The sequence below is a fragment of the Typopeltis vanoorti genome, chromosome 21, assembly GCF_054136105.1.
Source record: "Typopeltis vanoorti isolate ZY-2024b chromosome 21, IOZ_Tvanoo_1.0, whole genome shotgun sequence".
Classification (NCBI taxonomy): Eukaryota; Metazoa; Arthropoda; class Arachnida; order Uropygi; family Thelyphonidae; genus Typopeltis; species Typopeltis vanoorti.
In genome coordinates this window covers 19,917,335-19,938,578 of record NC_143569.1, presented here as the reverse complement: position 1 = coordinate 19,938,578, position 21,244 = coordinate 19,917,335, and the positions used below count along the sequence as shown (strand labels likewise).

Genomic DNA, 21,244 nt, shown 5'->3' with positions numbered 1-21,244 from the left:
GCAGTATGCTCCCTCTTCTCCTATCCTTTCTATTGTTCCTAAAAATATTGTACCCGTTATTGATAGCCAGGTCTCACTAATGCCTACAATCTGAGATCTCAACATATTGATTGAGGCAACAAACTCTATCCCTCTGTTTACAGAAAACCAAACCTACACACACACACAGGTAAATACATTCACAAACACACACTCCACCTCCCAACATTATGAGAGTATTAAAAGTCTATATTAAAATAGGCAAAATTAATTAGTTCACATAACAGTGCTCTCTACACTGAACTTGACCACATTCACAAAACCTTCTTAGCCAGTGGCTACAATTTCCACCACATCCAAAAAATATTATAACCCCAAGACGACACTCCCCATCTCCTCCTCCTCTCCAGAACGGATATTACACCAAAGCTATCAACTATTCCATATATCCTTGGCAACCGCAATCTGAAAAACTATCTAAAATCCTAAAAACATACAACCTTACAACCACTTATAGAAACGTATAATAAATTCACATCTCTTATCTGATCCACCAAAGAACCAGCCACAATCCCTAGATCTGCCAAGTATTCATTAGGCCCCTTGTAGTTGGAAACCACAAGGGGCAAAACAGGCAGGACAACCAATATCAGGACAAAATCTCTTTCTACCATTATAGCCACTCAGGACTTGCTGAGCATGCTTTGAACATGTTCAGCAAGTTCAAATATCTGCCATAGGATATGTTGGAAGAAGGCCACTCTATTCCACCTCAATAAATATAAATATGAAATACTATTCCTTGAATCTGCTTCTGCATTAAGAAACTATCCAAACCTCAATAAATTTGATTGCATGAAAATTTTGGAAGCTCTCATCCTTTGCACCTCAGCCCAACAGCAAAGAATACTCATTTTAGCCCATTAGGGGACAATATTTAGGATTTTAGGCTTTAGCAAGTTCAAATTCGAAAGACTATTCTTGGAATCAGTCTCGGCCCTAAGAAACTCTCCAAACCTCAACAAATTTGGTTGCATGAGACTGCCCCAAATTTGGGAGGCTTACATCAGCAGACCTTCAGCCCAATGGCCAAGAACACCTACACAGCACACTAGGGGGGCACCATCAGGATTTTTAGGAGAACAATAGCTTCCTCACTTCATTCTCAGTTACTGTGTTGTAGTGCCTACGTGCATGTGCCTTTTTTGTAAGTTCCTTTTGAAGATGGTAACATGATGACGTTGTCGAAATATCGGAAATATTTATTAAAGTGTTATTTAATTTATATTCTTATATACGTTGTCAATTCCTTAAGTGATTTAGTAATGCATAACCAATGTATAAGCTTGTCTATGAGGATCATTACAGAGTGTAGTACTCGACTGCACCTATCATATTGTATTGTGTTCCCTAATGATGGAAATTTGACTTTGCTGAAAGACTGGAAATATTAATTTAAAAAAAAAAATTAAATTAACTTCTTCTTCTTCTTCTCTTCAAGGATTAGGCATTTGCCTGTTCCTGCTTCTTTCCATCTTGCTGCTAGTCTTCCTCTCTCTTATTTTCCCTTTGGGCTATATCTATCCACCTCTTTTGGTAGCCGATATCTTTCCGTGCTAAATAGATGTTTTTTCCATTACTCTCTATATTCCTTGATCTTTTTATTTATGTTATAAATATCTAGTTCTTTTCTGATGTCTTCATATCTTATATGGTCCAATTAAATTAACTAATATTAGTTAATATTAGTCAATGTTGTAATTTTCTTAAAAACCACAGTTAATAAATATTGTCATTATACTTAAAGAAATTGAAATTTGCTAAGATAAATTTAATCAATGAAAACATATCAGAATGGGATAATTTATCACACTTTGACAGGTTGTGGCTCTTTATAAGCAATGTGCAGACAATGTTTAAAGTTTTGGGCATGTTGACAATGGTATATCATAAAGACATGAAGAAAGAATATTGTTGGGTGACATGATAGTCTGTTTTATATGCTTGGGGAGTTTGTCAGTATTTTTAACAATAAATTAAATTTTTTTTACTAATGGTTTCATTAGCTGAGAAATTTTGATGAGGGAGCTCTGTGGTGCATTTTTACAAAATTGTGAGACATATAGGATAGCCTGGTTTATGTATCTTTAATTGTCCTAATATAGTAGGAAGGTGACTTCTACAAGGTATGATTTTTTTTAATGGCGTATTTATCTATTTTTAATTCTTCTTTAAGTTGCTATAACAGTTTTTCAATTTGTTTGTGATATTTGGAGTAGGGTCTTCTGTAATTAATTTATAAGTATTGGTATCATGAAAGCCTCCATAGCTCAGTCAGTATAGACAAAGCCATTTGGTTGGAAAGACCTGGATTCGATTCCTGTCAGTGACGCAAGGAACTTTATCTTAACTCTTTCTCCGAAAGGTGAGTTAGCCAGTCTCATACAGAGTAGGGGGTTTTTTCACCAGGAAACTCAGGTCTTTTGTCCCCAGAACAGGCAAACTGGCCATATGAACACACATGGATTACAGTCGTGAATAAGTCCCAGCCATATGCTGGTCCTGAGCCTGCATAAAATTAGAGGTATCAGGGAAAGCAGGTGAACTAGCCTGTACAAATATCACCAGGCACACTTCGTGAGCAATGCCTACAAAAGTCACCTAGGGTAAGAAAAGGGATACATTCATCATTAGTATCATTGATGACACCTAAAATTTGATGGTAATCAGTTTTGTCAATTATAACAGTAATATTGCCTTTATCTGCTTTTGATAATAATAATAATAAGGTCATGTTTTACATCTTTTATGGGTAGCATACTGATATGTTACTGGTCTTCTTCATATTTTACTAGTTTTTGTTCCTTTTTGTCATTTAATTTTTAGTTTTCATAATTTTTTAGCTTTCATAATTAATTCTTAATCTTTCAAAATATCAAGTCCAATTCAATTCATCAACTTTTTTTTTGTGTGTGTGTATCATTATCATCATGTGTATCAAGGATTTAGGCCTAGCATGGCCTGTTCCGGCCTTAGAAGTCATCGTTAAATCGTTTAAGAGGACGTCCTGGATTTCATTTTCTTAATGGCTTGTACTTTAAGGCTTGTTTTGGTAATCTTTCTGTTTTCATTCTTTGAACGTGTTTCATCCATTTATGTTTATATTTTTTAATTTTTTCTATTACTGGTTCTATTATTGGTTTAATTCTTTCATAATTTCTTCGTTTCTTTTGTGATCAAATTGGGTATACTTTGCAGTTTTTCTCATAAATTTCATTTCTGCTGTTATTAATCTTTGTTTGTCTTTTTGTTTTATTGTCCAGATTTTGCTTCCATACATTGACTGGTAGGGCTAATGTATTGTATACTTTTAGTCTGATTTGTTTTTGAACTAGGTTTGGTTTAAATATAGAGTTAATTACACCTGTTATTTTTAAATATTTTGCAATTTTTACGTTTATATCTTTTTCATTTTCATATGTGATCGTACATCCTAGGTAGTTAAATGAATTCACCTGTTCTAAGATCTTGTTATCTATTACTATTTTAGTACTTGCTGGATCTTGTCCTTTAAAGGTCACAGTTTTTGTTTTTTCTGTTGATATTATCATACCATAATCTTTGGCTACCTCCTTTAAATTTAAAGTATCTTTCTGTAAGTTATCTTCAGAATTTGTAATTATTATTTGGTCGTCGGCAAAAAGGAGTGTTTAAGTTCACTGTAGGAGAAAATTTAATTCCTTGATGTAAATTTTTATTCCATTTTATTATTATTTGATTTAAGTAGATATTAAAAAGAGTTGCTGAGAGGGAACATCTGTGTCGGACCCCTTGGTTTATCTCTCTCGTATATGATAGCTTGTGATTTAATCTTATTTGTATTTGATTATGTTTATATATATTTGTGATAGCTTTTAGGATATTATTTGGTATTTGTCTTTCTTTTAATAAGTTAAATAGTATGTTTCTTTTAATTTGGTCAAATGCTTTTTCAAAGTCAATAAATGCAATATGTGTTTCTAAATTGTATTCTCTTCTTTTCTCTATTATTAATTTTAGGTAAAAGGCTGGGTCTATACATGATCGTCCTTTTCTAAATCCATTCTGTACTTCTAAAATAAAGTTTTTGGAATATTTCATTAGTTTGCTATTTAAGATTTTGCTATATATTTTGTAACAGGAATTTAGTATACTGATACCTCTATAGTTTTCAGGGTCATCTCTATTACCTTTTTAAAGATAGGAATCACAATTGCTTTTTTCCATTCTATTGGGGGGATACCAGCTGAATAAATTTTATTTAAGAATAATAAGAGTCTTTCTTTGAATCTTGTTCCTGCATATTTATATAGTTCTGAACCTAGTTTATCTTTTTAAGGTGATTTTCCATGCCGGTCTGAGAGTATCTGATGCCCTTAGGCAAAGAAAATTTAGGTGCCCCTATACATTGTCTCTCTATATATATTTTGTCATACTCACACAAGCACACGTATACCTACACATGTGGAAGCACTCCTAGGCAACTCCTAGATAACCAAGTAATTTTATATACTTGGTTATTTTAACTCCTAATCCCAAGTATGCAAACAATTAAGTTTGTGCCTGAAACAAAGTTCAAGTCTAAAGATGGTACAACACCAGGGCAACTCATTGTAAAGGTGGGTAAAGCTCTGATCACTATTCTTAGTATTTTCCCATAATGTAAAGCACATCTCACTAGAAGATGTATATACTGCAATGCATTATGGGTGGGGTCACAAGTTAAAGAATTTATTACATCTATATCTCCTCCAGAGATTTTTATTAAAAATAAAAACACCTTGTTGCAACTTCTATAGGTAAAGGTGATAAGGCTCCATATTACTAAAACCTTGGTATTTAGGGTCTAGCTACTCACTGAGGAGACCTCAATAAAGGTTGAAACCGGTCTGGGTAGTGACCCCACCCATAATGCATTATAGTATATACATCTTCTAGTGAGATGTGCTTTACATTATGGGAAAATACTAAGAATAGTGATCAGAGCTTTACCCACCTTTACAATGAGTTGCCCTGGTGTTGTACCATCTTTAGACTTGAACTTTGTTTCAGGCGCAAACTTAATTGTTTGCATACTTGGGATTAGGAGTTAAAATAACCAAGTTTATAAAATTACTTGGTTATCCTAATATACAATATCCCCAAGTTAAAAAAATTTATTACATATATATATATATATATATATAAGTTCACATAATTGAGCTTCATTCTCAATACCTTTATCTTATCAAACTTTGGCTCTAAATATCTTTTTCTCTACCTTCTAAAAATATACAAACCAGATATTGTTTTTAACTAATTTTTCAATATATCAATTAAAAATTTTACATAACAGGAATAGAAGTTGCTGGGTATAGCATTTTTCGTCAGGATAGGAGGGGAAAGCGTGGTGGTGGGGTGCTGCTTATGATAAGTGATGACCTATGTCCTCTAAGAGTGGAGAATTTGGAAGGAAGTGAGACAAATGATTTTGAGAGCGTATGGTGTGAGCTAGAGGTAGGCAAGACAGGATATTTAGTGGGGTGTTGCTACAGACCCAGGAGCACAGAGGATGGGGACCAGGAGATGTTTAGACAGCTAAGTTTGGCAAGTGCAAGAAGAATGATTGTTATGGGAGATTTTAACTTCAGTAGTATAAATTGGAGAGAGGAAGATGCATGTAACAATAGGGGAATGGAATTTCTAGAATTCTTGAGGGACAAATGTCTTAGGCAACATGTAACAGAGGGAACAAGAGGTTCAAAAATTTTGGATTTGGTTATAGCATCAGAAGTGTTGATAATAACTGAGTTGACGTCTCTCCCACCAGTTGGAGAGAGTGACCATATGGTGTTGACATGGAAAATGAATAGACATGCAGGAGTATCAAAGAGACGGGAACTTATGTGGAATTATAAGGCAGGTGATTATAATAGTCTTAGACGTCAACTTCAGGAAGTTTCATGGAGGGAGGAATTGGAACGGCCGGGATATCACCAGTGCGTGGGAAATTGTGAAAGAATATTTGTTATCAGCAATGGTAAGTTGTATACCACGAGTGAAGAAGAGGGCGCAATTTGGAGTAAAGTGGATGACAAACAACATTAAACAGGAACTGCATGCGAAAAAGAGGCTATGGAAGAGATATAAGGAGACAGGTGAAGAGAGGATGGGTGAAGAATATAAGACACAGGCCAGAAGAGTGACTCGTGTGGTAAGGAAAGCGAAACTGGAATATGAGAGGAGATTGGCCCTAAGATCCAAAGAAAATCCTAGGGAATTTTTTAGCTATGTGGCCAGTAGGAGGAGAAATGACTGTGGAAGAATGATATTGTGGGATAAAAATGGGAATAGAGTGACTGATGCAGAGGACATAGTGGAATTGTTCAATGAACACTTTATTGGAGTATTTCATCCTAGAGGAGTCAGTTTTAATGCTATAGGGATAGGACTGGTACGAGGTCTGGAGGTACAGGAGGAGAGTGTGTTTCAGATACTGAGTACTCTGGATGTCAGTAAAGCTGTGGGACTGGATGGTATTTCGCCACGAGTTTTGAGAGAATGTGCTAGCGAATTGACAATACCTTTAACGTGGCTTTACAATGAAAGTCTGGCTTTGGCAAAGGTGCCCAGGGAATGGAAGGAAGGTAAGATAGTGCCATTGCATGAGGGTGGTAACAGACTGGAAGTGTCTAATTATAGGCCAGTCTGTGTGTCATCAGTAGTTGTTAAGATCTTGGAGAAAGTAGTGAGGGACCGTGTACAGCATTGGGCAGATGAGGGTAATGTTATCTGTGAGAATCAACATGGATTTGTGAAAGGACGCTCTTGTTTTAGCAATATGCTAGCCTTTTATAATAAAGTTACAAGAGCATTAGATGAGGGAAAGGCATATACTGCAATTTTCTTAGACTTGGCGAAGGCATTTGACAGGGTGCCACATGATAAGCTGATATTTAAGTTGCAGCTCATGGGTCTGGATGTCAGATTGGTCAACTGGATTCAGGATTGGCTGTCTGATAGGTATCAGAGAGTTGTGTATGGTGGAGCAGTTTCCAGGAGGCAGAGGGTTACAAGTGGGGTCCCACAGGGCTCAGTACTAGGACCTATATTGTTTAACCTTTATATCAATGACATAGCCAGTGGATTGCAGGGGGATATTCAGTTGTTTGCGGATGATGCAAAGCTGGGAAGGATTATTAGTAATAGCGCAGATGTGGTAGCCCTGCAAGAGGATTTAAATAAGCTAGATAGATGGGCAAATGAATGGGGGTGTCAGTTTAATGCAGCAAAATGTAAGGTCTTGAGGTTTGGGAAACATCGATGGGATGCTGCATACTCTATGGGAGGAGTTATACTGGAGGAAGTAGGGGAGACAAGAGATCTGGGGTTGATGATTGATAGAAACCTGAAGTTTAGGGGACATATTGCAAAGGTGGTGAAGGTAACACAGAGGATTGCTGCTATTATGAGAAGGACACTGACCTGCAGAGATAAGAGGGTTATCATTCCGTTGTATAAGTCTCTGATCAGACCACACTTGGACTATTGTTCTCAGATTTGGTCCCCAGGATTTGAAGAGGATAAATTAACTGTGGAAAGGATACAAAGACGGATGACAAAGATGGTTTCAGGACTGTACAATGATAGTTATGAGGATCGGCTGAGAGAATGTGGACTGCAGAGTTTGGCGGATAGAAGAAGGAGAGGTGATATGATTGAGACTTTTAAACTGTTGAGAGGTGGTTACAGGGTTGACACTGGGGAGTTCTTTCGCTTGGTTGATCAGCGGGAAGGAGTGATGACAAGAGGCCATCCCTGGAAGTTACGAAAGGAAACTGTGAGCAAGAGGGTAAGGAGTGGTTTCTTTGTGTGGAGGGTGGTTGAGCCGTGGAATGCATTGCCTGATGGAGTGGTGGGAGCGAGAACGGTCAGTGACTTTAAAGAGTGGTATGATAAACTTTGTGTTTCTCAGGGGGGGGACCTCCCCTCGATGAGTCTTGACAGACTTTATGTCTTAGGAAGGACCTCCCTCGATGAGTCTTTTGACTCCTTGGAGGCCTGAATAATAATAATAATAATAGTCAGACTAATTTAGCCTTTGGTTGGAGAGTGGGGTAGCTCCATCACTAATAATAAGCATTGCTATTTTTTATTGTTTCAATTTAGGAGCAACATGAAACAAAGTTTCAAGAAATTTCTATACAGATTCTATGTTTTGTTCTAAGTGAAGGGTATAGGACTTTATCCAAGGTGAAAACACCAACTTGTAACAGGCTGCTCATTAAACAAATAAAACAAGGCAGATGTCAACTCCCTGGCATATTCCTTCAAAATACGCAGTGATATATCATCAAGTCTCACAGTCTTATTAACATCAAGTTTGCTTAATTTTCCATATATGCTTCTTCTTCACCCACAGTCGGCCTCTCCTCCTAATCATCCACTGCTCTCAAAACTCTCAATGATGTTACCTTCACAAGGATGAAATACCTTTATGAACTGCTCATTGAATATCTGAACTATATCCTCTGCAGCAGTCATTCTTATAGCATTTTCTGCAATCAATGTCATCCTTCCATAATCGTTCTTTTTTTTTTTTTTTGCTGGCTACATATCGAAAGAACTCAATAGGATTTTTTTTGGCTTCATTTGCTAACTGCTACCATTACTAACTGCGTCACCCTTCTTTTCCACTATATATAGTCAACATACTTTTTCAACACTATATATAGTCAACATCCTAACTTCTTCTGCCTGGTATCTCCACTTATGGGCCTGGCTCCCACTGAAGAGACTTCAATAAAGGTCAAAACTAGTCTGGGTAGTGGCCCTTCCCTTAATGCGGATATACATATCCGCAAGGAGATGTGTTTTGCATTATGGGAGATACCGAGATAGGAGTGATGTTAGCTTGGTCCACCTTTGCAACGAGTTGCCCGGTGTTGTACTACCTTACCCCAGTCCTGAAGATATTTTCAGGCGCAAACTTTGTTTGCTCACACTTGGATAAAGGATTAAACTAAATTTATTATTATCACACCTACCTCATTTAATCTTCTGACCCTTGAAATACATTTAGACATTGCTTCTACTAGATAGTTCTTGAATATCACCCAAGCAGCACTGATCTCCTTTCCAGTCGACTCCTCATTCCATGTTACACCCACAAGCTGTCTCCTGAGCTTATAATCACCAGCCTTATATGTGGAACTACTAACACTGCAGGCAACCCAACCACCCAGGTGATCAACTCATGGTCACTCTCACCAACTGGATGATGATTTCACCTCATTTATAACAACTTCCTCTGATGGCATGATCATATCTAAGACCCTCAATCCTCATGTACCCTCTGTTATATATATTGCCTGAGGTAACTGTCTCTCAAAAACTCAAGAAACTCATTTTCTTCACTTACAGTTGCTATCTCATCATCCCAGTCTATATTGCCATAATTAAAATCGTCCATAATGATCACACTTTTCTTATTTGCTTGGCTAATTTGATTATACGTTTCATGGTCACTACCGTTCACATTACCAGGTCTATAACAACATCTGAATAAGTATTTCATTCTGTTCACCCCTATCTCACACCATACTGCTTTTCTGGTTAAACGAATACCTTGTTTTTTGTTGTTTCCCACATTTTTATAATATTAATATGATCTATATATATATATACATGGAGGTTCATTTACTCGGTTGTTAAACATATTTTTTAAAAGAACTGAATGACATAAACCAAGAGAAAAGGAAAAAGGTTTAATAGTATCACACAACAACTAGTTTCGGCTTTTTACAGCCTTCTTCAGGTGTTTTTATATAAAAGAAAAGAAAAAACATTAAACATTGAAGATAAAAACTGTAAACAGCACAGGAAAGCCACTATACATATTTAACGTGAAAACATTGTAGTTAGCTTATTCAAAGCTGTTCCTTCATTGGTCACATTGTTGGGTGAGTGCATGCGTATAGCATCTCGTGAGCGCCAGTATTTGATCACAGCAGAATGACAGTCTGGAAGGTTGTAGCTTAAATTATTATTTAAATGTACAGGGTTGAGGATGATTTCTCTAAGATTCTACAATATTTTTCTCCAATTCGTCATGGCAATGGAAAATGTTGTTAGATCTATCCCAAAGGATTGTATAACTATGGTTTTCATCATCAGAATCGGCTGAAAAAAGGATATGGCTGGATAAAGCACTGGCACGTGTTCTCTTGTAAGCGATGTCCCTCCTGTGCTCCTCCATACACAATTCAATAGACTTATCCGTCTGGCCAAAGTAAGGAGTAGTCACACCATATCTTATACACACTGGGATATTTTAGATTGTGATGGCTGGCTTTGGATGGCTCACTAGAGAGCGGATCTTAGGAAGCGGAGTAAATAAAGTTCTAATGTTATATTTTTTGAGAACCTTGGCTAATTTTTGAGAAACTGAGCTTATGTATGGTATAGATATATTGCCTTTAACACTGAAGAATGAATAATGAATAATGGCGACTAGGAGGATTAAAAAGGAATTTTTTAGTAATTTTTTGAGAATAACCATTCAGTCTGAAAGTAGATCTAAGAAAATTGGTTTCTTTACGAAGTTCATCTGAGTCATGAAGAAGAGAGCGAGCTCTATGTCCCAAAGTAGAAATAATTCCACGTTTCTAAGGAGGAAAATGATGGAACTGACTATGGAGATATCTATTGGTGTGTGTGTAGATTTTCTGTACATTGAAATTTTAAGTTTTTCAGAAGAACTGGTCAGTTTCACTTCCAGGAAAAGCAGGGAACCAGTAGTTTCAAACTCAGCTGTGCATTGGATATTCGGGTGCTGACTATTGAGATGTTCAAGGAAATCCAGGAGAGAATCACGTCCATGGCTCCAAATGAGGACAATGTTGTCCACATATTGTTTCCAAATTCTAGGTGCTAAGGAATAGGAAGAGATAGCTTTAATTTCAAAATCTTCCAGATAAATGTTGGCAAGTATAGGAGATAAAGGATTACCCATTGCTAGACCATGATTTTGCTTGTAGATGGTGCCCTGAAATCTAAAGTATCCAGACTTGATGCAATGAGTAAGTAAGGCTAACTTTTTTTTGGATAATTTCTCTTTGAGTAGTGTCAGGACTTCATCTGTAGGAACATTTCTGAACAAGGATACTATGTCAAAGCTAGCCATGATTTCATTTTCTTTAACAGTAATATCCTTAATGTATGATACAAAATCCTCAGAGTTATTAATAAAAGATGAAGACTTGCCAGAAAAACATTTGAGGTATTTTGCGAGATGTTTTGAAAGGTTATATGTTGGTGAATCAATGCCTTCAACGATGGGACGAAGTGGGGTATTTTCCTTGTGGATCTTGGGAACTCCATATATTCATGGAATAAGTGGATAGAGAGAACGAAGAGAAAGATAAATGTTTCTAGACAGTTTAGAAGTTGTTTTTAATAAATTGTTGGTATGATTTTGAAGTTCACGAGTGGGATCTCTCACAAGAATTGAGTAAGTGTCTTCTTATAATGTTCAAAGTTCAGGACAACTGTGGCATTGCTTTTATATATTTCTGTTATTTTTTAAACTCTTATGAGCCTGTCGTTCTGACAAAGAGATGTTATCTGTGGGTAGTTTTGCATTGTTGATGATAAAGATGGGTTCAATACAGAGAAGTTTTGCATCTTGTGAAGGGAGGAAGGAAGCAGCCTTTTCTATCTTGGTAAGGAGCGATTCTTTTGGGATAGATTTTGGACAAGGAATAAAAGTTAAACCCTTGCTGAGGATACTTTTTTCTGCATCTGAAAGGATGTGAGATGATTTATTAATTACAACTTTGCCAGAATTGATGTGGGGTTTTTGAGAAGTTTAGATTATTTTGTACTCTTTTTAGGGCTTCACATTTCCTAATAAGTTTTAATTTGTTCTTATATTGGATTTGGGCTGCTTGAGATTCACTATGCATACTAAAGAGAGGCCAACTTTCGTTGTCCAGAGATTTTTCCTTTTCTCTCGGTTTATGTCATTCGATTCTTTAAAAAAAAAATATATATATATATATATATATCAGTGGCGTCATGTGATCATTTCGGTTGGATGTGCTGTCATGTTTTCCAGGAGTGTGTGTGTGGGGGGGGGGGCTTGGAGACAAATAATTACACCAATAAACGTCTTCTAGCTTTTTTTTATGTAGTTATTTGTCAATGTAAACTATAAATACATTATTTTCATTTTGCATCGATTTTAATGATCTTTAATTCTGGTAAAAAAAAAGGTATCCAGAATTAATAGTTTTTAGCATAATTTCACATATTAAAAAATTGACCAGCATATTTTATTAAAAATCAACTAATTAATTAATCCTAAATTAAATTATTTCCGTTTGAAAGCAAAAAGGTCATAAAATTAACAAGCAAAATAATATTAAATTACAACACTTACCTTTTAAAAATGTATTTTTTTTGTTTAAATTTGTTTCACTATAAATTTACAATTCACACTTCACTCTGTAACTTACTAGACAGAGGGCAAACTAACCGGTCACTGTTCACAAATCAGAAAAAGATGAACCAAAAACAGGAACACGTGTTTTATTACTGCAATAAAACACGTGTTTTATGGCTACCCTGCAACAGGCCAACCCATAATAAAATTTTAAGACAGACAAAGCATTCCCAGGGTCGAGGGTGTAAGATTACATATCTCAATCAATTTTATGATTATAATTTGTGGAATTTTTTAATTGATCTGGGGGGGTGCCCCATCCCCCCTGCAGACACCCATGACAGCGAGATTGCATTTTTATCAATATATGAAAGTTTTGAGAGCGCATAGCGCATCAGCACTCATCTTAATTGGTCCAATGTAATTAATTGCAGGATAACTTTGAATACTTCTGCGCAGAGTGGGGGAAATCTGTTTTATGATTGATTAGAAAACAACAATGAAGGAGAATGCTATATTTGGTTGGTATATCTGAAATACTCAAAGATGAAAATATGTGAACCATCATTTATAAGACATGTGAGAATAGGAAGGAATAAGTGTGAGTAGAAACACTTTCATTAATGGTAAACAAATAATAATTAACATTTGTGATATGTGTGCCCTATAAGTTGCTGGGTAGAGCGAATAGCACGATCCTATAAATTCTAAACATGAATAAGTGAATTTATGATGGCATAATTAAAAAAATAACTTATGAGAGAGAGAAAGAAAGTATTGCAGGAATAAATATGGTTTGATGGAGCAGCAAATCATCTCATAAAATTTGTTGCGCATGTTATATGTATTTCTCTGGTTTGTGTATATTTCGCTGTTTTCCAAGAATTTTATTTGTTTACCGAGACTCAGTATACATAACATCTGATCAAAATCGGAATTATCCACACTTTCGGGAATCCTAAATTCATTGTTTTTTTGTTTTTGTTTTGTTTTTTTTTAGTATATCAGCGGTTCTTCTGTCTTATCAATCTCACATATGCTGGTATTTTGTTGTAGATCAACAACGTCTTATAATACACAGAATATTCATTTTTATTCAGGAATAGATATTTTTTATTGTCTGTTGTTTCTGAAGACTAGAATAAAAATGTCTCTATATCATTAAAAAACTTTGCAACCTCAACAGATGCTATACTGCACAAGCAAAAGAAAAAACAATTAGCATTTTTCTCCTAACATCCACTTTCAAATTTTCAGTTCCAGAAAACATGTGTAACAGCTGTTTATAATAAAGCCATGATATAGTAATCTCTCAACTCATGACAACATTCAATTGGATTGGTTGACACAATAACTGATCACAGCCCTAGGTGCTGAGTGAGCTCAAAATTTAAGCTCACCTAGTCATGTCTTCTCAGCGGTTTAAAAATAATACAACACTAAGAATTTGACAGGCTATGCCCTTTTTACATCTTTTCGAATGGCTCAAAGGTGTATGCATTTTGAAAGCACACCCGGGCTATTAACGCGAATGTGATCCAATGTTTACGCGGCAAAAAGCGCCTTCTTCATGAAGCACTAAAACTTTAATATCCTCGTGAAGAGGACAATGAAGCATTAGTACAGTATATTGTGTTAAATTTTAGGAATCGCACGCGAAGTCTGCAAACAATTGAGTGAGTTTTTAATGGGAATAAATGCAAAAATATAATATCGGTGATACTGATATTTTGTGGATGAGCACTACATACCCGGAATATTCACCCCTGATATATATATATATATATATATGGAAAAATTTTCAGACAAACTAAATTTCTGTCCTAGCTTGATTAATTTCAATTCCTGTTAATTTATTACCTAATTGTAACTTTATTTCTGTGTCTTTATATAACCTTTGTATAGCTTGTACTAAAGTAATAAATCTACAAAAGCACTAAAAACTTTAAGTTACAGCACATGGCTTTCTGATAAATATCAGAGAGTTGTATATGAGGGAGTAGAATGATTACAGGTTTCCACAGGGTTCAGTACTGACTAACTCACATTTGACTGAGAAGCCCCAATGAAGGTTCCTAGCATCACAGACAAGATTAGAACCTACATCTTTTCAATCAAAGGGCTCTGTCAAAATGAACTTAGCTACACAAACTCTAAAAGTTCATTCTACTAGCAAGTAAAGGCACGGAGATCTTTGAATCCTATGTCTTAGCCACAGTAAGAAGACTACAATGCTCAGAGTTTCCATTCTTCTCTGATAGTTGAGAAATTCCTTTTTAACTTCTTAGTATTAGCTGGACCAATAAAGATTGCAGAATTTATTTTTGGCTTCTGTGACATCTGCAATATTAGTTATGTATAACTGCACAGGGATTATTATTATTATTATTAACATTTGACCTCCAGGGAGTCAGAGACTCATCGTGGGAGGTAAACACTATTGCACACATTGCTCATCCAACCGTGCTTTAAAATGATTCAATGCGTCTACACCCATAACACATTCAGGCAATGCATTCCACTCACCAACCACTCTCCAAGCAAAGAACCTACTCCTCGCACCCTCCTTATACAGTTTCCAGCGATGGCCTCTTGTTCTACCCCCTCTTCCATTCTATGAAAAATCTCTTCCATGTCGACCCGATAACAACCCCTGACTAGCTTATATGTCTCAATCATATCCCCCCCCCTTCCCTCCTATTCATGAGGCTCTGCAACTTACATTCTCTCAATCTGTCCTCATACTCCACATTCCAAAGACCACTGACCACCTTTATGAATCTTCTCTGGACCCTTTCCAACATAGCCTCGTCACCATGCAAACTCAGCAACCAAATCTGTGTACAATAATCCATATGAGGCCAGATCAAGGCCTTATACAATGGCATCATAACTTCTCTGTTTCTGTATGTCAGGGTCCTCTGCATCACTGCTATTATCCAATGCGATGTCTTCACTACTTGTCGAATATGGGCCCCTGAATTTTAGTAACCACAATTATTGTTTTAAGTAGTGACTTTTAGAAGAAAAAGAAAGTGGTCAATTTTCCAATCACCTTAAGTTTCAATGTGTTGTACATAAGTTCTTGGTAGTAGCAGACAGGTGGAAAAGAGAATTCCAAATATAGTTAAGGCTCTCTCTCTCTCTCTTAGGGATTAGTTAGAACAATTCAGCCATTCTGTTTATTTCTAAAGGTTCTTCAGCACTGTATCAAGATTTAGAAATTTCTGCATGCTGATCTGGTTGGTGGTGGATCATGTCTTTGCTCTTTAATCAATAGACTGAGATTTAAATCCCACTGTGGCATGCATGTTTGGGAAGTTTTTACATATAAATAATTTTCAGAAACATGCATTGATCTCCTGAATAGGGGAAAAGATTTTCTAATTCTTAGCTACTCATGGTACTAGGTGTTCACAACGTTTTTTGGGTAGCATTTGTATTACGTGCATATTATTATTATTATGATTAACATCCGACCTCCATTGAGTCAGAGATTAATAGTGGGAGGTCACACTATTGCACGTAATGCTCATCTAACTGTGTCTTAAACTGATTCAATGTGTCTACACTCACAACACACTCAGTCAATGCATTCCACTCACCAACCATGCTCCATGCAAAGAACCTACTCCTCACTCCTCTGTTCACACCCTCCTTATACAGTTTCCAGTGATGGCCCCTTGTTCTACAGCCCTCTCCCATTCTATGAAAAATTTCTTCCATGTCGACCCAATAACAACCTCTGACTAGCTTATGTGTCTCAATCATATCCCCCCCCCCCTTTCCTCCTATTCATGAGGCTCTGCAACCTACATTCTCTCAATCTGTCCTTATACTCTACATTCCAAAGACCACTGGCTACTTTTTTGAATTAAAGGTACGAAAATTTGGAAGCTTGTAGATCCTATTATTACATCAATAATCTACTTTTTTTCAGCATTTTAGTTCCAGACAATCCTGGGGTCTGCTGCTTGGACAATTTTCTTCCACTTAATTTTATCCCTCCTTTCAACACCAACTTCTTCCATATCCCTTTTGATGTTTTCCCACGATCTCTGCCTTGGTCTTCCTTATCTTATCTTGCCCTTCACTTCCATTTTTAGGTACTGCCTCTTATGACTCTGTACTGGGTGGTCTACTGGTCTTCTCCATACATGGCCAGCCCACCCCAGTCTGTTTATCTCATTTTATTGCTCATTTTTCTAATTCCCCCCCATCTCCTTCCTTATATCTTTGTTCCTCCTGTGCTCTTTCCTTGATGTTCCATTTATCCATCTTAACATTCTCATCTCTGTTCTTTCCAATTGTTCGTCCTGAATTCTCTTTGTTTCCTACATCTCTGTTCTGTACAAGGCCGGCCTAATGAATGATTTATATATACTTGTTTTTACTCTTTTCGGTGCATTTTTGTCACATATCACTCCTGACATCTCCTTCCATTCCGTCCAACCTGCCTTGATTCTTTCTCTGACTGCCAAGTTACATGTGCCATTTCTGTCACTCTCTCTCTCTCTCTCTCTCTATGGTTGATCCCAGGTATCTAAAATGGTCAACTTCTTTCAAGATATCCCCCCCTCTATCCTTTGTACTAATTTCTTCATGTCCTTCCCTCTCACTAACCATTACTTCAGTTTTCCTAATATTTATCTTTAGACCCACATCTCCCAAATTATTTTGCCACTCTATAAAACTCTTTTGAGCCTCTTTGACAGTTTCACCTGTAATAGCCAAGTCCTCTGCAAATAAAATATTCCATGGTGCATTTTTGGCTACTCCCTCACTGAGTGCATCTAAAATAATCACAAATAGAAACGGGCTCAGTGCTGACCCTCGATGCAAGCCCACTTTGATGTTGGTCTTGATGTTTCAATTACCTCTTCCTTTGTAACCTTCATCTCTGGCCACCTGTATGCTCCAGCATCTTCTTCTCATTTTCTATGTGTAACAGCTCTGCAAGATATTCCTTCTTTCTGTCTTCACCTTCTTTTCGTCTACTAATATGACTTTATTTCCGGCTTTTATTATGATGTTTTTTTTTCAAAATCCTTTGTGCCATTTCTTTTGTTTTGTAATTTTATAAATTACTTTCTCTCTGTTTTCCTTTTCTATCTCTGCATATATTTTTTTCCATTTTTTTTCTCTTTTCCTTTCCTCACTTTTACATTTGCATTCCCTCTTTCTCTGCTTTATATTTCCACCAGGTTTCTCATTTGCCTCCAAGTCCCAAATGCTTCATTTTTCTTTTTAATTGCCTCTTGGACTTCTTCATTCCCACTGTAGAAAACATTTGATTCCAAGTGTTTTCTACATTGTCATTTCCATGAGATGCTACACTCTCTTTTATAACCCTTTCTTTGAATTCATTCTTATTTTCTTCAATCAGCTTCCAGATCTTCAGCTTCTTTTCCGTTTTGTTTGTTGTTTTCTTTTTTTCAATATTGGCACTATTAGATCATTTACTACAACTTTATGTTGTACTGTTATGTGTTCATATGGGACTGCCTGGCAATTTTTAACCTATTTCTCTTTATTCCCTTTGTGAGAACATAGTCTATCTGAGTCTTATTTTATCAGGTAGTCCTCCTCCTTTCTTCCTTCCTCTTCAAACAGCGACTTATGGATGTGAGATTTAGAACCTAAAGAGGTCAGATAAGAAAAGGATAGCTACTTTTGAGATGTGTGTTACAAAAGATCAGTAGAACTTTAAGGCTCCTTAAGGATACTTACAGAAAAAAGTTAAAATATTTCAGACACATTGAAAGGATGAAGAGAGGACTTCTCAGAACAGTAATAGAAGGTAAAGTTCCTGTAAGAAGAGGAAGGGATAGACCTCCAATGAGATGGATGGATGGTGTGTGTGGAGTGACTGATCCTCATAGGGTTGAAGCCCCCAGAAAAGCATACAACAGAACTACATGGTTGAGGTCTGGTGTGGCACACCACCGAGCATTGGCGTGGCCATATGGTATCTGTGGATGCCCAGTGAACAGATGGATCCTTCTTCTTAAATAGGGGTGTTGGCCACAGCAAAATCTAAATTTTCTGCAAATTCCAGTATTCTATGACCTTCCTTATTCCTTTCTCCAAAACTATGTCCTCCATGTACACCTGCGAATCCTTCCCCCTCGTACACCAACATGTCTATTTAGGTCTGCTCCTATTATTATAATTTCCACTTTTCTGATGTTATCCACTGCAGCTTCTACTAATACGGCCTCCACTAATTCTCTACTTTTTTTCTGTCAAAGTACCCACATTCCAAGTTTTTAATCTTAGAATCTCTACTTTCTTCTTTAGTCACAGTTGTGGATATTATTACATCAATAATATATATATAACACATTTTTACTATTATTATTATTCGTGACACCTCCAAAGAGTCCAAAGACTCATCGTGGGAGGACACCCATCGTACAATTCTCCGTCTCCACCACTATGCTGAACCTCTACTACCAATCATCTACATCAGTGCCATCTACTGCCCACCACCACAGCTAGTATTTTTTGTCTGTAAATTGCGTGTGTTCTGAAGGGCCGATTTTTCTGTATGCGGGATGAAAAACCCAAGTTTCCGGGAGAAAAAACCCTGCAACCTCCGTATGAGATCTGCTAACTCACCTTTGATTGAAAAAGTCCATATAAAGATTCCTCTCATCATGACGAGACTTGGACTTAGGCCTTTTCCAATTGAAGGGCGCAACGTACCGTTGTTCTTCCAATTACACTACGGAGGCGCTTACTGGTAATATATGGATAAGGAAAATTTAAATAGTTTTATATTTTATGAAAAATTAATACTTACAGAACTCCCAATATGACAAATAGCTTCCATTGCTCTGTCCACTTTGACCACTGCTTTGCTAATGCCAAAGGACATTATTATATGTGAACAGAATTCAACAGATATACCAATACCCTAAAAAAACCAAGCAAAAATTACTGCAGTACTAAATAACTTTTGTAAAGTTATAATTATTTATAACAGCAAATAAAATCTGACATAGTCATTTACAACATTAACACTTTATTTATGTTTATAATGTCTAAATATAAATATTAAAGAACACTTTACCGATGATAAAACATTTTTCTGTTCAATATTGCAATGTCTTATCCAAGTTGTCTTCAGGAGCTTGCAATTACTCAATTTTCATGTTATACATTGAAAGAAAGGATTCTAGATAATAATACCAATTCAAAGAAGTTATTATTATAATTAACACCAGACCTTCATAGAGTCAAATGATTCATTGTGGATGGTGTATGCTAATTACAACACAAAGCCCATCAGACTATTCCATGTGTCTGCAATGAGATAAGAAGTATGAAAGATGAGATTAGGAGAATGGAAGAGATGCATGCAAGGCGAATCAGAGTAGGAGTGAGTGCAAGTTTTTGGGAATGATAGAAGAGGAGAGAATAGAAGCAGTAGGAGAGAGAGAATGAGAGAGAGTTTTGGAATTGATAGAAGAGGAGCGTATAGAAACAGTAGAAGAGAGGGAATGAGAGAAAGGTATGGGAATGATAGAAGGGGAGAGAATGGGAACAGTATTAGAGAGGGAATGAGAGAGAGTAATGGGAATGATAGAAGAGGAGAGAATAGGATAAGTAGAAGAGAGGAAATGAGAGAGAGATATGGTAATGATAGAAGAGGAGCGTTTTAATAAAGGAATACCGTGATTGAGCAGACATATAAATAAAAAATTAATAACGGAAAAACTCAAGTAAAAAGATTATTTAATAGTATAATTTTCGCCTGCGTGTCACAGGCATCTTCAGTACATTTTAAGCTCAAATTAAACAATAACTGTCAATTCCAAAAAGCACCATCTAAGTAGCTAGTGTAAGATAACTAAAAAGGTCAAAAAATTTCCTAATAAAAAAAAAAAATTATCTCCTCTATATTATAAAATGATAAGCTGAAATTGGAAACGAATGTGACGTTAGCTTGAAACAGATGTAGGCCTAACGTTTTTATGCAACTTATTTTGTGTAACTTTTTTCTACTCTCTATAATATAAAATGATAAGTTTTTATGTAACTTCTTTTGTAACATTTTTTGTAATGTTTTTATGTAATGTTTTTGTCAAGTTATTTGAAACGTTTTGAAACTCAGGGGCTACCCTGAGTGTCGAGTCTTCAAAATTCGAGTCATCGGAATTCAAGGAGAACCAGCCTACCAGTCCGGAACACAGGGGGTTGGGCGCCGTAGGCATCAGGGGGGGGTGAAGCCCCCTAGTATATACAATTAAAAAGTTAGGAAAGATTAGCTGATTTATAAAGTACTATCTCCCATAAAGGGGGTAGACGTAAATAATTGGATCTGTTTAAGTTAGGAGAATGAAGTAAAGTTTTACATGTTTCTTTATAAAGCTGTTCCATGAGGAACCGACTTTTGTGAAGGAATTGTCTTTTTCCAATGAACTCCACGTCTAGTGATGATGACATGTTCTGCAAGTCCAGACCGTTCAGGTTCAAGGTATTCAATATAAGATTGGTGTTCTTCTAGCCGAATAGAGGCAGATCTTCCTGTTTGTCCGAAATAAGATAATCCACAAGAGCAAGGAATCTGGCAGACACCTGATGTGGAAGCTTGTCCTTGTCCAAGGAGAAGTGAGAAATGTGGAGATTTTTCTGAACGGTCGAAAGGCAACAAAAATATTCAGTGGTTTTAAAACTTTTGCTATACATTCACTAATGCGTTGTACATAAGGGATAGGAATGCGCGTTATTTCTTCTGTATTTGAAGAGGAAGACATTAAAACTACTCAAAGCTCTTTTGATGAAAGAATTCTTATA

The 21,244-nt window shown here is 36.4% G+C and overlaps 1 protein-coding gene across 1 annotated transcript in view; it reads right to left on the bottom strand.

The window, feature by feature from the left end:
- LOC150094662 (NPC intracellular cholesterol transporter 1-like) overlaps positions 1-21,244 on the bottom strand; it is a 559,930-nt gene that overhangs the window by 18,583 nt on the left and 520,103 nt on the right. Inside the window, exon 21 of the mRNA XM_090411614.1 lies at positions 19,248-19,361. Coding sequence (XP_090267740.1) covers positions 19,248-19,361 — 114 coding nt within the window. The remainder of the gene's footprint in view (positions 1-19,247; positions 19,362-21,244) is intronic.